General features: G+C 33.1%; 1 protein-coding gene across 1 annotated transcript; it reads left to right on the forward strand.

Moving 5' to 3' along the window:
• The first annotated feature begins 2,460 nt into the window (after window positions 1-2,460).
• Window positions 2,461-15,650, forward strand: LOC132720895 (uncharacterized). Its single transcript, XM_060705129.1, has 4 exons — window positions 2,461-7,093; window positions 7,594-7,754; window positions 9,153-10,346; window positions 15,515-15,650. Exons 1-4 carry the CDS (start codon window positions 2,531-2,533, stop codon window positions 15,630-15,632), a joined length of 6,036 nt encoding a protein of 2,011 aa, XP_060561112.1. The 5' UTR covers window positions 2,461-2,530; the 3' UTR covers window positions 15,633-15,650.
• The last annotated feature ends 1,245 nt before the right edge of the window (window positions 15,651-16,895 follow it).

Consider the following 16,895-nt stretch of genomic DNA (forward strand, 5'->3'; position numbering starts at 1 on the left):
AGGAAGAATTAAGAAGGTACACATGCTGTTGAAAGTTTCTGATTTCTAAGAAACTTACTTCCTGTTTTGAAAAATTTTCTATTTATTTAAGTAATGATAACAAATAGATAAAATACTTGCCATTTTGTTTTCAGTTTGTTGTTTTGTATAAAAGTGACATTATTCTCACTTTTTCTTTGTCAAATTGCGTTGATTTAGAGATATATATCAAGAGAGACTATAATAATGGTGATTGACTAATAATTGATAATAAAAATGTTTAGGATATTATAAAAATACTTCCCCATTTCTTTAAAAATTGATCGTTACAGATACATTACAAATGCTGTTTAAAGAAATATTCGTAGGTCACGCGGATTATAATTGATTATTTTTGCATAGTCAAATACACATTTATGGAAAATGTAAACTTATTTTGACTTTTACTACATAATTATGCTCCCACCATTTACAGTTTGATTGGCATAATATCACTTTAAATCAAGAGAAAATTTTATTTGTTATTTTGAAAAACTTTTCTCCTAAAAGTGTAAAAAAAACATTTAAATGAAGTAATGTCTCGTTTTAGAATAGCTATTATTCAATGCCAACTTTTATTGCATTGAAGTGATATACATAGTAACATACTCATAGGAAAACAAATTGAAATAAAAATATATGTAAACATGTATTTTTTTACATGTATTTTTGAGAAGCATATTACAAAGAGTACAAACAAAGATAATTAATTACCGTTAGAACAATCAAAATGAAATGAACACAGAAATCTATACATTTGGATAAAAGATAAATTGAGTATCAGTTGAAGTTTACCTCTATAGTATTTAGTATTTAATAATTTCAGTAACTTTATCCTATATGTTTACTACAGCTCGACAAGAAATACAGATTTCTTTTATGTATGTCAAATTCTTTTTAAATGTGCTTGGGTGAGTGTATTAGCGTGGCATTAATGTGTCAAACATTAACTTGTGTATATTTCAGCAATATTAAGCGTTATCAATCAGTAGTGTATAGTACTATGAAGCATGTCTCTATGTTGTTGGGTATAATTACCCTTACCCTGCTAAAATGGAAATGGAATATGATGTTTCTATACTGTTGGCTGACCAACTTTTGATTTTTATCTTGTTATCCCCAAAATTGATAATGGACAGTTCCAAAAATGAAAACTGGAAAATTACATTTTCAAAATTCTGCAGGTTATGGGTTAAAACCATATTTTACCTTTAATTAAAACACTTATGTAATCTAAAGAAGAATATTTCTTTTATTTACTGCAGGTGGTCAACATATGGAAAAGACTATGCCCCCACAGGTCAACATGGCCCTGCCTTTTATAGTTTTAAGTCAGTATACATTGACTTAATTAAAGAAGTGTGTTAAATCTTCATGCTGATACTACTGGACCCCTATGTTAACCAGTATTGACCAGTTAGGACTAATACCGCTTTCCCTTTCAATACTCATTTTACCAACTTTGAAAATATTTCAAAACATTTTTACACAGAGTTTGTATATAAGAAAAAATAGGACAGAGTATGATATCACTGACTTAATGCTTAAACCCAGTTTATGTGTCTAACTATATACCTTTCACATGTTAAGCATCACAGAGTTTGCAAAAATGAAAAAAATAGGACAGATATGATAGCACCACTAACTGAATGCTTCCACCCAGATTGTGTCTAACCAAGTACTTTTCTCATCTTAGGCATATATAACTTCATCACAACAAATGCTAACTGCAAAATCTACTCTTGCCAGAGCAACAAACTGTGAAGTTCAAACTTCTCACATTCAAGGTTGTTTAGTTCTTTAACAAAAGGTTGTAGGCAAGGAAAAATTAGTGCACCTTTATCATTTACCCACCTACAAAAATCATTGAATAATGATAACACATGCTGTCTTTCTAAAGAAAACAACATTTGGCTTCAACTTATTTTAAGACAATAATCATTCTAGAATAATTTAACTACCAATTTGTATTACTGGTTAGTTATCCAGAAAAGCTGGTGAGGTGGATCAACCAGGGAGTACAATCAAAAATAGTGTTAAAATTGCTGTAAAAGCCAAGAAAACGATACAAAACAAATCAATTCATTATGTTAATTGCAGTAATGGTCTAGTTGTGTAAACCTCATATACATGTGTAAGTTTGATCTATAACAAAATCACAGATTGTCTTTGAGCCATTTTGAAATTGATGCCTGTTGCATTCAGGTTTCTATTGTACATGTATGATATTTGAGCAAACCCAACATTATCAAGTTAAATGAATTATGCCTTCTGCTAAAAATAAACTTAAAGACATCCCTGCCTATAAACCTGAAAGTTTGTTAGCAAAGAAACTAGTATTATAGCATAATGTTGAGGATTTAATATTATTAAGCTGTTTCTGTTTCATGAAATTCATTATTCATTTATTAAAGATTTTATCAAATTGTCTACTTTCAGGAAAATGTGATTCACGGTCATCTTGATGTAGTACTCTGAATGAACTAGCTGGATGAATTAGCCAACATCAATAATGGCAGCTGTGGGGGAGAATGAGGTCCCAGTTGTTAAGGACCTTGACTCTCTCGCTGTCCAGTTTGGTCAGTCCTTGCTCGAGTCAGATCTGAAGGCGTACAACGACGACAGCTCCAACACTGGCAATTATGACGTCGAAGATGAGACGCCGACTGGGCCCGGTCCTCGTATTGATTTTAAAGATCTGCATTTTGATAAATCTGATAATGAAATTAAAAAGGAGGAAAGTGATGTTTCCATGGACGTCCCTAGTAGTAGTCAACAGACGGGATCGAAACAAAAAGTGTACAGATGTGAGGATTGTGGGCAGTGTTATCTTAAGTCTAGTTCATTCAGTAATCATAGACTGGCTCACCATCCGTCTGTCTGTACACACTGTGGTCGGCGTTTTAGTTTACCATCAAGTCTAGAGGCACATCTACAGCTAGAGTGTGGTCGCAAGAAAGAGTCCTCCGGACTAGAGTGCCATATATGTCATAAAGTCATGAGTACAAAAAAGATTCTCAACAGGCATTTAAGACTGCATACAAATTCTGGTAACTTTACCTGCCATTTGTGTTCAAAGTCTTTTGGTATGAAAAGTAGTCTAGAATTTCATATGAAAACTCATGACGTTACAAAACCATACAAATGTAACCTTTGTCATACAACTTTTACAGAAAAATCTACGGCTATACGGCATGTAAAGAAACAACACACTGAAGTCAATTATAATTCTTTTATAGAAAATACCTTACAACCTGCAAATCCTGTAGAGCTAGCAAACAAGATTGATATTAAGTTACTTGGAGGTGCAGGAATGAATCATTCACAAAACTCGCTGAATAATACAGCAAAAGATACTACAGGTGTCAAGAGCTCATCTCTATCTCTGAAATCTCTACTTGAACAACCAATGATTAAGATGTTAGAATCTGAAAACCTGCTGGGTAAAAAGGTAGAAGAAAGTCTTAAGAATTCAGCTGAGTTCAAAGATAAGATAAAGCAAGAAAATGATACGTATAGTGGATATGAAAATGATAACAACTTCTCTGACGACGATGAAAATGACAATAGTGCACAGCAAGGGGACTATTTTAAAATATACAATTGTAAACTATGTGACAAATCTTACCATCATTCAAGTTCTCTTAATAAACATATGAAAAAGCACGATTCATCTAAATTTGTTACATGCTATATCTGCAAGAAGGTGTGTGTAAGCGAAGAAGATTTTCAGATTCACTTTACATTGCATTCTTCAACCAAAACCTATGTTTGTCCATTGTGTGGCGCGAAAATTGCCAGAAGATCAAGTGTTTTACGTCATATTAGGAAAACGCACAAATATTCAAACCAGGCTGCTAGGGACTTACTGAACCAGTATCTAGCTTCCCTAGATATATCTGAAAGAGTAAAGTCTGAACCCGGAACCGTACATGAAGACTCTATAGACGAAGCAATAAAATCAGAAACCGATGTTAACTCCGAAGCTGTTGATCATGAGCCGATTGCTGACGACAAAAAGCCAGTTAACAATGTTGAACAGTTTGAACATTTTACATGTAGTGTCTGTGAACAGATATTTTTAGAGAATGCCAAGTTGACAATGCATTTGCTGACTGTTCATAAGTTAAGTGAAGAAGAAGCTTTAGTTAGTTCAGGTCTGATAATAAATGATGGCGCAAGTAAGAAAGATAAACCAGATCATTTTACATGCAGTTTATGTCAGCAAATATTTCTAGAAAAAGAAGAATGGAAAAACCATCTGTGTGATCTCCATGGACTAAGTAGAGAGGAAGCTGAAACATGTATTCAGTTAGAATCAGGAGAACATAGTCAAATAGAGGAGTCAAATGATGTTAGTGGTAGATTACGTTCTAGATCTGAAAATAACGAACTAAAGTCAAACCTATTTGACACACCTTTGAGTGTCACAGTTGAAAAAGATAGTAAAGGGGTACAGAAAGTTATTAAAGTGATGCCTGAGGTACCAGTTAATGGTGCTGGTACTAAAAGCGACGCATTTAAACCATACAGTTGTAGTATGTGCGGAACCAGGTTTGTTGAGAAATCAAGTGTACGACGGCATTTAAAGAGAACACACAAGTTTTCACCAGAGGAGGCTAGAGAGTACATGATTAGAGCTGATTACACAAAAGACTCAAATGTCACAAATAAAATAGTGTCTTTCCCTCAAACGTACACCCCTATGAAGAATGAAGTAAATGACAGTTTACAGGAAAGTCTAGATAATGATGCAAGTTATATGGAAGACGAAGATAAGGAAGATCAGAATCACCCGAGTCAGAGAACCTTTCTTTGTAGTATCTGTAAACGAAGGTTTATGCTACGGTCCAGTGTTCGCAGACATTTACGTAAAATCCACCACTTCACTCCAGAAGAGGCAAGAGAATGTGATATTCTTGCTGAAGAAAACAAGGATCAGGTATACAGGATAAGAAAACCAGTAGATACTGATAAAACCTCATTAGATACATCCCCATCAATGGTAGAAAGGTCTGCTGCAGCCAAAGTTAAACAGAAGACTGACATATCTTGTAAAATATGCCAACAAAAATTCAGTCAAAGATTTGGTTTGAAACGTCATTTGGTTAATGTTCATCGGTTGGAAGCAGCAGAGGTGGAAAGCTATATGGAAGAACAAATGAATGAGATTGGTCCAAATGTAAATCAAACCTGTAGTTTGTGCTTTACTGTGTTTGATAGTAGGCCTAAACTACGTGTTCATTTGATAAAGTTACATAGACTGTCCGAGTTGGTTGCTGATAGGATTCTTATTGGAGAAGAAATGTCTGATTATACTGAAGGAATTGAAGCAGGTGTTATAAACTCTGGAGCAGAAATGGACGTTTCTGATGGCTTTGAAGATACATGTCAGTCTGGTGTTATGTACCTGAATAGTAATGAAGAGGAAGTTGAAAATTTTGATGTAGATGATGATTCTAATGAAATGAAACTAGGAAATAATAGTGATGTGATGTTTGGTTTGAAAGGTGAAAAAGATCTGTTAGCAGAAATGAACTTTGAAGCAATTAATCCTTGGGGTACTGACCTAAAAGCTGATGAAATGGAAACAGATAATCTTGGAATGAGTGAGTCAGGAGCAAATGCTGATATAGATTTTAGTCTGAATGAAGAGGATAAATTAATGGACTCAAATGATGGACAAGATTCAATGAGTTTAAGTCTGATTTCCCAAGATGAAAATGATTCTGAAAATAAGGTGGACAGTATGAAAAGTCTTGTAGGTTTAACACATGTCTCAGGACCTTCATCGTTTCTCCAGAAAAGGAGTTATGATTGTCCAATTTGTGGAAGGGTAATGAGCGATGCCAGTGCAAGGTCAAAGCATATACGCCGTCATGAAGGTAGAGCAGGGTTTAAATGTGGGTTGTGTGATAAGATATTTCCACAGTTACGTCTTATAGAAAGTCATTTGAAAACACACTGTGGTTTTGGTGTGAAATGTGGAATATGTTTCATATATTGCGCAGAAAGGCATGGTGCAAAACGACACATTCACAGAATACATAACATTGAACCTAATACTGGAGAGTCTGAGAAGAATATCTTGTCTTGTACATTAGATGCACCAAATGTACAAGACAATATGAATAATTATACCGTGATTGATCTTTCAAAGCAAAAAGACATTATTGAAATTGTACCAAATACACTTCTAGGTAAAAAATCTGACGTAGAAAAGTGGAAACTTGAAACTGAAGAGGCAAAAGCTAAAGAGAAAATGGAGCTGAGAAATAGTATGGGTGAAAGTGAAGAAATACCAAGTGTAAAAACTGAGGAATTGCCAGCAAATATAAAACAAGAAGTTAATACAAATGATTCAGGTGATTTGAACGGCTCTGGAGATACAAGGGACTCTATTAACTTTGGAGAGTCAGTTTTATCCAGTTTGAAAAAGAAACCCAAGAAAGCTACTAAAATAGATTCTGTGATAAGTAGCTTACACAAAAAGCTGCTAACCAAGAGCATAAATGGATCTGACACAGATGACCAGTCTGATAGCGGAAGTCAAACTGAAACTGATTCACCAAAATCAGTATATAGTGCTGAGAATTGTTCTCCGTTGAAAATAAAATTGACCAAGAAGTTTACACCAGAAAGGTCGCCAAAGAAAGCTCAGAGCTCTGACAGCATAAATGAAAATGAGAATGATGATGATGATGATTACAATGATGAGGGTGGTTCTGACTCGGATCAAACTGTTGATATGAACTATGATGATAAGTCAGAGGATGTGATAGATGACATGTCCAAAGACAATGTTAATGCTGATGGTGAACCGGCTGATTCTGACGTTGCCCGACTAGACCAGGAGTTAATGAAAGCATTTATGCCCGAGTTTACAGCTGGTGGTAGTCTGGACAACCTTGAATCACTGGAGAAAACATTGAACTCTTTTAAAGGGAAAGAGACACCTACAAAACCTGCTCCTCATCTAAACTGTTGGGAATGTGGCAAATCTTACTCGAACTATAAATCGTACAGAGAACATCGTAGGAAGAAACATCCACTGAGTTGTAACCTTTGCAGACAGGTATACATTATTTTAGTATATCTTAATAATTATGTTGTGTCTTGTTAGTTAGAAATTATATAGATAGTCCAATGGCAGGTTCTTGTATAAAGGTGGATTGTTTAATAACAGAACTTCCAGTATAATAAAAGTGTATATTAAGACTTCCTTAGACCTTGTTAGCTTGTACATTATCTTAAGAAGAAAAGTTTAGATTGGAATAATTCATGAATTACGGACTAACATTCATTTGTAACAAACAAAATGCAGCTGGTTTTGTTTTTCCTTTTCAGCTGCATTACAAGTTCATTCTTTGATGCAATAATTTATTATATCTTCTTGTACTACATACATAATTCTTTTTTCTTATTTTTTTTTAACTGAGGTAAAGACTTCTAAACTTCAATGTACATTTATCCTAATAATGTATAGATATAATAGCCATATTAATAGTTGGCTTTCAAAAAGTAAAAAAAAAACAAAACAAACTTGTATATTTTTATAATCTGTTGTATTAATAGGTGTTTGTCGATGCATTACTATACCAAAGTCACATGCAAGCTCATACAGAAGGGAACAAAGTCCCTAGAAATCATGACTGCCCCGTGTGTGGTAAGGAATTTAAAGACGCTAGTTCCAGGGCCAAACATCTTAGACTTCATACTGGGGAAAAACCATACAGGTAAATGCTTTGCTTCATCAAAATGAAACACTTTTTATTGCTGTAAATGATGTACAAAATATGACATTTTGGTGAAAATGTGTTATGGTGTCAAAAAAAAAGCATAAATGGGACTCGAACCCAGGACACTAGAAACACTGTACTTTGGCTCTACCAGCTGAGCTATCTGACATTTACACATTCTCTCCCCTTATAAATGAATTGTTTAAGACAGCTACATATAGTTTTGAAATTTATTCTGGAATTTCCAATGGATATAGAGAACAATGTGAATTGACTTAGAGCTTATCAGAGTCATGGTCCCCCGTTGGGGCCAAATGTCACAGACAGAGAAAAATGTGACAGGGACTCGAACCTGGTACACTAATTATACCGAACTGCAGCTCTACCGACTGAGCTATCGGGCACTTTCATATTCTCTCCTGTAATAAGTGAACAGTTCTAGACCATGGCAGAGGTATTGTTTTAAACTCTTTATAGACAAACTATGTTTTTTGCAATAGAAGGCACAATGCATTAAAAATAGACCCCTTTTGTTTGAAATTTTAAATCAAGACCCATTAATCACCCTGGTTTCAATTACCATTCTCATTTTATTATATTTTCTCCTTTTATGTATATTATCAAGTTTTACAAACACATACTATTTTATATATAATGATATTTTTGGTTTCAAATGGTTGAAAATGGAATTCTTATGTCATGTGATCACTAAGAGTGTTCCGAGTTTGTAGATACACCACAGCAGCTGCTGTTTATTGCTATTCCTAGCTAGAAATGGTCTCCAATTTAAGACTTCATGTATGATCATAATGTGATAAAATACGACAGGTAAATGTCAAGGCGTTCCTGTGTAGACAATACATGTATGTAGGAGCCTATACAAATTGGAAATTTCTACATCATATTGAGAACTTTGAAATTCCTTTTTCAAGTTCAATGAATTTTGTTATTTGTTCAAAAATCATGTTTATTTTACTGTCAAGGCTTTCCCATTAATGTGGTTGCTTAGAATTTTAAAAAAAAGTACTGATTGAATGGGGGATAGGGTAGATCATGAATTTACCCATGCCACTAGTGCGGACCAATAGATAGACTGGTTGACATAAGGCGACAGCCATGCTCAGTCTGATCTACTTGCAGGTCTTGTTCAAAGGGTTGTTGTGTCCAGGTATGAATGAAAACAATTCACATATAAAGAACAAAAAATGACCGAAGTTAAATATCTGTCTGTGTCGTCTTATCAGTTATCTTGGTCTGCACTTGTGGCATGAGTAGGTTCAGTTATCGCAAGCAGGTTAAAGGTCAATGGTACTCTTACAAAAATTAGGTAAATTTATATTTGTGGTAATTAAAATTGCAGTTGTATATATATAAGTATTGCTTTTAATTTTGTAGGTGTGAGATATGTGGTAAACGATTCACTCAGACTGGTCACCTGGCCAGTCATATGAGAATCCACAATGGAGAAAAGCCGTTTGATTGTAAACTGTGCGGGAAATGGTTCACAGAGAAATCCAGTGTGAAGCGCCATCTACGTAAAATGCATTTTAACCAGTACAACAAAAAGTGTAGTGTATGTGGTATAATCTCAAAAACCCGGGAAGAGCATCGCGATCATCTAGTTACTCATAAACTAAAGGTTTATACTTGCCAGGTCTGTGCTAAAGATTTCATTGACTCTCGTGCTCTTAAAGTGCACGTGTTTAACGCACATTCCCAGATAACACAATCGCTAAACCTGAAGGAGTATCGCTGTCAGGAATGTGATAAACAATTCTTCTCAACTAAAGGACTGAAAAACCATCTCAAAACCCATAAGATCGAAGTTAAAATGTTTAACTGTGAAATATGTAATAAATTATTTTTCAATGAAGCGTACATGCAGAGCCACATGAAGACGCACTCAACGAACAAGGAACGTTACTGTGAAATATGTCATAAGCATTTTAATAGTGCTGCATACTCAGCATTCCATAGAAAGCAGCACATTCTAGAAAAACTTAACGAAGTTATGGTTGCTAAGGAAACACAGGAAAAAGAATCTGGTTCACAAACAAATGTTGAACTTGAAGTTGGAATAGAGACTGAGAAAGTTGAAACAGAGTCTGAAATAGTGAACAAAATTGATAGAAAAACTGAACCAGGTCGTTTGAAAAAGGGAGAGGAAAATGTTCTAGTCAGTAATTCTGATGTGATGGATTCTAACGATGAAATGGATGATGATAACAAAAGTTTTGAAGTCATTAGTGACACAAATGTGATGGACTTAAAGGATATACAAGCAGCTTTCACTGACCATCTGATTCGACTTCAACATTTCAAATTTTATTCGTGCTTTTATTTCTTTAAAGCAAAAGATGCGGGCATTGATGAAAACGATACTAGAGAACCAAATATGATAATTAATTCAGATAGTCGAAATAACGCCTGGGTACAGATGGAGAATGGCGAAAAGAAAGCCCGATGTTTCTCCATGTACCGTTGTAATGAATGCCGGACATTTAAGCTGAGAAAACGCGAGATTATGCGCCACTATGATTCTATTCATGGAGGACGCCTCAATATCCACTGTTCAACTTGTTCTGCAGTGTAAGTAGATTGATTTACTAACAATTTCATCTCTCTTCTCTGAATATTGTAATGCTTTTTTTGGTTGAAAAAAAGAAACACTCTCCTTTTATCATACACCCGAAAAAAATGTTGGCGTACAACAGTGCATGTATAATGCTATGCACCTGGACATATGTCCGTCTTTTTGGGCCATTTTTGTGTCTAGCCCTAAAAATTTTTTGTTTTTAACCCAGGGAAAAGGAAAATTTAAAATTTCTTGCAAAAAATTTTTAAACCGTAATGTGCAGAGAAATTTTTTAAAACCTTCCTTGGGTCAAGGTCACCCATTTTGATCATTTTAAAAAATTTTCCCCCTTTCCGGGTTTCTTTGGTTTAATTGTTTTTTTTTTAAACAAAAAAAAATTAGAAAGCATTTGTTACAAACTGTGCTTTAAAATCTGGTCGCATGAACAATTTAAGTGTATAAAAATTTAACTGGTAGCAGTATAGTGATGAAAACTTGTTAAGTTCAGTCATATTTTTTGCAAGTGACATTCAAGGTTCAAGTATTAAGAATTTTTATTCATTTTTGAATTTCTAGAAACTCTGGATTTACATTTTATTTTTTTTTTTCTGGCAGTGTGAATCTTTAAGTAAGTAAGTAAGGAAGTAAGTAAGTAACGACTTTATTTAAGGAGGCTTACACATTCAGTTTCCCGATCTTCCATGTGGGCCTCAGCATAACATTATTAAAAATCAGTTTACATGTACACAACATATACACAACATATATACACAAATATTATTAAAATAGATCAATTAAAATTGAAGTAATGATTGATAAAGCAAAAAAATGTATGATTGTACTATGATTTGTAGTCACCAATAACAGAGAAAAAGTGCAATATGTACAGATAGGCAAAAACTAACAATATTTATACTAATAAATACACCATGAAAATTCAAAATGATAATTTAAGTGATATTATTATCTAATATATATTGGCTCATGAGAGTAGGAAATCATCTTGGTTCAACTGGAGTAGGAAATCATCATTTGGCATCATTGAATCATAAAATTTTCCTATTGGGAAAATATGGGACAAAAGTAAAAGAAACGATAACAATAGTAATATAGTAATAATAAAAATACATATAAGTAATTTATACAACAGGAATAAATCAACAGCTAGTTTAAGGTGAAAACTGCCATTTGATATAAGCTGATTGAAATTTCCGAAGAGTATCGGAATTTCTTATATGTACTGGTATGTCATTTCATATTTTTGGTCCAGAGTATGCAAATGATTTTCTGAAGAATTCTGTTTTAGGTTTTGGTATAATTAGCTTTGCATTTTGTGCTGATCTGAGGTTTAAGTTGTGCCTTTCGTTTACTGTCTGGAATTTATTTTTCATATATGTTGGAAAGTCAGGTTCATTAATTGATTTATACATAAGAATTGACTTTTTGTATATGATTCTTTGGTCAAAAGACTTCCAGTTTAATTCTTTGAATAATTCACTTGATGGTGTATCAAAATTTTTGTCAAGGAGTATTCTTGCTGCCCTTTTTTGAAATTTAATAAAGTTCAAGACTCTCTAGGTCAGGTTAAATTTAGTCATTTGTGGTCTTAAAATTGGTCACTATATTACGAGATTAAAGGAAAATTTGGGTTTTCAGTTGTGAAATCAAATTTAATGATGCATTTTTTTACTGATGTGAACTACAGTCTATAAACTAAAAATGGTCATCAAAAACTAAAAAGGGTTGTCAAAAACAAAAAGGATCGTCAAGATGTTTTTTTATTGGATTGACAGTAACATAACCTATGTTACGATTTTATACACAACAGAATTAAACAGTACAGTTTAATAGGTAAAAGTTCGAACAGGTTGTTTTGGATCATTTAACTTGTATACAGTCTTTAATGTGAGCCGGATGATTTTTATCTCTTGATCAATATACCTTTAACTCTGCTCGGTGAAAATCTAAATTTTACTAGCCTAGTTCAAGCCACAAGCCAATTTGGTACAAACTGTTACCAAAGGCAAAAAAACAAGATTTCATTTTTGTCCAGCTGTTGACTTGAAACAATGACAGAGTGTCGGAGAAAATTTCCGTTCAATAAAATCATTTCTCTATGTAGTGGCTAACGCTGTTTAAGCCCACACGCTGGCAAGATGCTGTTTTCAAATTATCATAAACAGTTTTGTTGAAAGTCCATTTCAATTTCATTAATGGTATTTTAAGACAATAAGGAAGTAATCTTATAAGGAACTAAATATAAATTCATTAATTTTCTTGAAGAAACTTTGAGGTGAAGAGATATTATATAACTTCCAATACTGCAAATTTTTCATAATTTCCTTATTATGTTAAACCATATGGAAACAAATGTTATTTTTTTTATTCAGTATTGTACACAATACTTTACTAGTATTCTATATTTTATGGGGTATGAAATCAATCTTGTTCAAATAGAGTAGCTGTGTATCAGTAAAGTATTTCAGTTGTTAGGAAAATAAAAAAATTGACTTTTTTCTTTATCATTTTTTCTTCAGTTTGTTAAACTTTACACTGTCACATCCAGAGAAGTTCTTAAAAATTATAGGAACAGCTGTTACAATTTATGGATTTTTATATTTCATTTTTAATAGTATTACTAGTAGAGCTACTGTACACACCCTCTGCTTTCGTGTCACACTTTGGTACCTAAAAAACAACTGAAGGAAATGGATTGAAACTTTGCACAAATTTTTGAGATCATATTTAGAGGCCCATGTCCAGGGCCCATAACTCTAAAAAATGGGGATTTGTCCGGTTTAGACAACAGGGTGGTCTTGCCCTTTTTAATTTAAGGTTTTTTCTTTTAATTTAAAGTTTAAAAAAGTCCCTGTGGCTTGTTTAAATTTTTGGAAAAACTTTTGGCCATTTGGGGAAAAGTTTTTTACATTTTTTGGGTACCAGGGATTTTTTCTTTTTTTAAAAAATGGGTTTTGTTATCCCCCGCCTAGCTTTTAAAGCCCTTTTTGGGAAAAATTGGTGTTTCACTTGGTTTCTTTTGGCCTGAAAAAATTAGGCACCGGAAAGTCTTCTTTAAAGTAAAAGGGTTTGAAAGGGCCACAGTATTGAAAAAGGGGGTGTAAATCCCAAAAAAAAAACAAGACCTTTACAAAACCCTTTTAAAAAAGACAGTCTAAATTTTTAAAGCAAACCAAAAAATTTTTTGGGTCGGCTGAAACCAATTTAAATTAGGGGTCAAGTATACATTGACTCCACCATAATAATGCTGCGTTTTATACTGATTTATTGGCTTTCATCTTTGTAAAGCTTTAAATTATATTTGATTTATATATAAATTCTCATAAAAACTTTCATATGTTTGTAATTAATAGTTTAACATAATAAAAGGTGAAAAAAATTCTAGATAATGTTTGTGTCATTATTCAGACTTAACAGTTTTTACAATTGTTGGGGAGGGAGGGGACAAATAGATTTGCCCTTGTCAGTCCATCACGCTGTATGTCTGTAGACTAACAAAACAGTTGAATTTGGGGGCATCCATTCCTTATGGACACATTTTAAGCTCATCTATACTGAAGGAAAAGTCAAACTATTATGATGGCTGCTGCGTTGTTGTTGTTGTCATGGTGTAAACATGTTATGCTACCCGTATGAAACTTGGTATACTTGATTATCAATGATATCATGATAAGGTGCAGTTGTAAGACAAGGGGTATAATTCTGAAAAACTATATTTACTATATTTTCTAAGTTATGCCCCTTTTACACTTAGAATTTTTGTCAAAATGGGTTATAAAGTGGAATGATTTTAGAACTATGAAAGGTATCAACATGAAACTTGGTATACTTGTTTATTATGACAAGGTACAATTGTTAGACAAAGGGCATAATTCTGAAAGCTTTATTGTTGGAGATATGCCTCTTTTTAACTAAGATTTTTTTGTCAAAATTTCTTATTATATTACTTAAGTGGAATCATGTCATCATTTCATAAATGTTAAAGATATCAACATGAAACTTGGAATACTTGATTATTAGGACAATACACAGTTGTAATACAAGAGACATTATAATTAAAGCAATATTTTTAGAAGCTATGAGTCATTATAGCTTGAATATTGATAAGAATTGGTTATTAATTTGTTGTTACCTTTAACAGACAAGTGTGAACACTGCATGCGGTGCTCTTGTCAACTTTATTTCTGCTTTAATGTTGTATTCTATTTCAGATTTTTATAAGGTTGATTATTTTAGTCACCATTTAATTGTGGTGATATTTCATTCTTGACCTTTTGTCCGTAATCCATTAGTCTTATTACAAGTGTTTTTTTATTAGTTTCAAAGTAATAAAATTGATTTGCTAACAGTGAGGAGCCTGGTAAGGTTTCACAGGCATGCTGACTGGAATGGTTCTACATGTATTTTGGTCACTTGATACAATAGTTAACATTAAAGGGATATTCAGGCAAAATAATGACAAAAATATTAAAATGATCTAATGTACTCGAATCAAGCTAAAATGACTTTTCAGCATGAATTTCTGTTTAAATTCTATATATTTTGGGTTTGAAGCATAAATTTATCTATAGATGTTGTACAAAATTTAGACCACAATAGAATCAACCAAGTCAAGTGACTTGAACAAACCCTTGAAGTTACAATAACAGATATTGTGGATATTGTATGATTGAAACAAGCCTAAGTCATTCATTTGACATGTTCTGTAACGTTTCCAGAGTTCACTTTGACAACTACTGTGAAATGCTAGCGCTCTCACCTTACCCACGCGGGTCAAGTTAGGAAACCACCATTTTATTCTTTATATGGGGAAAAGTTTTTCTCTTTTGACTGTCTAATATATTCATTTTGAGGGCATTTACAGAATAATGAATGAAAAATTCAAAACTAAGAAATGAAAATTTTGCCTGTGTCTCCCTTTAACAGTCAAAATAGCAAAGTGACAAATTTGACGATTATAACTTTTATTTTCGATTTTAGATTCCCACAACCAAAATTTGCTCTGACAAATTTGTCAATACGTTTATTTTGATTTTTAGATTCCAACAACCAAAATTTGCTTTTAAAAATTTGTTGATACCTTTACTTTGATTTTAAGATTCCCACAACCCAAAACAAGATTTACTTTGACAAATTTGATGATACTTTTATTTTCAATTTTCAGATTCCCGACCAAAGTTTTGCTTCGTATCCATGAGAAGCGTGTGCACAAATTCCAGCCAAATCAAATATTGAAATGTCAACTGTGCCATAAAACATTTGGTAACCTAGCAGCTTTTTAAGGGAAAAATGAGAGAAGAAAACACAGGTAAAATTTGAAAAATAACCCCAACCCCAAATTAAACCCTTTTTTCTCTGCTTTTATTTTTTTAAATTTTCCCTTTTAATTTTCCTTGAACTTTTTTTGGTTTTTTTTTAAATTTTAATTTCCTTTAACCCGTGAAAACAGTAGTGGTTATAAAATTTTGGGAGGAGTATAGAGCTAAGGGCCGGGCCCGAAAAGTCCCCTTTTCAGTCCTGACCAGGCTTTTTACATTTAAATGTTTTAAAACTTAAATTTTTTTTTACCTTTTGATATTGAAATCAAACTTGAACTTTTAATTGAACCGGGGTTTTAAATTTCAAAGGGTGGACCCAAAAATATTAACCCAAAAAAATTGACAATTCTTTGAAAATTTTTAATTAAACTTTTTTGTAAATTTTTTGATTTTTCCTTCCCGTTGCCCAAAACAGAAGAAAATGTATATCAGCCTATAAAGGAAAAGGCTTTAAAGCTGTTTTCTAGAGCATTTATAGAAATTAACAATAAAAAATCAAAGATAAGAGAAGCCAAAGTAAAGTACATTCCAAAAATTTAAACATCTTATAATAAAAATTAATTTGGTAAGAAAGGTTTTAGGATAAAGCACCCCGTGACATCTAAATTTTGCCCAGAAAAAAAAAGTTTGGGGAAGGGGTATACTGGAGTTTTTTTCTATTTTTGGGTTTTAAAACTGGATTTGGGCTTAGGCCTAAAATTTAAATATTTTTATTTTCCCCTTTTTCAAAAAAAAGTGATAAGGGGAAAAAATTTTTGCAAAATCAATGAAAATTTAAAAATTTTGAATTTTTTAGTTTCCAAAAATTTCCCCGTTTTTTTAAATTTTTTCTAAATATAATATTTAAATTTAAAATTTTTTTAAAAATTTTTTTATGGCCCCAACTAAATTTTTTACTGGCCAAAAAAAAAAAGGGCCCCCCCCCGGGGCCCCCCCCCCCCAAAAGGGGTTTTAAATTTGGATGACTGGGTATTGGATACATCCTTAAAAAAACCCAAACCCCACCCAAACGGCAATGGGGTTGGGGAGAGTGGTAACAAAGGTAATTTAAAAAAAAGAATAAACAATGTTGTCAGATGAGCAATTAAGAACCAGTTTTTGTTCTTCTTGTTATACCCCCAAAAACGAAGTTTGGGGGGGTAATATAGGAGTCACCCGGTGGTCGGTCCGGTCGGGCGGGTCGGTCAGTCCAGACGTCCGTTGCATTTTCCTTGTCCGGAGCATAAC

This window comes from Ruditapes philippinarum, unplaced genomic scaffold, assembly GCF_026571515.1.
Source record: "Ruditapes philippinarum isolate M1 unplaced genomic scaffold, ASM2657151v2 ctg7980_1_1_1_1, whole genome shotgun sequence".
NCBI classification, from domain to species: domain Eukaryota; kingdom Metazoa; phylum Mollusca; class Bivalvia; order Venerida; family Veneridae; genus Ruditapes; species Ruditapes philippinarum.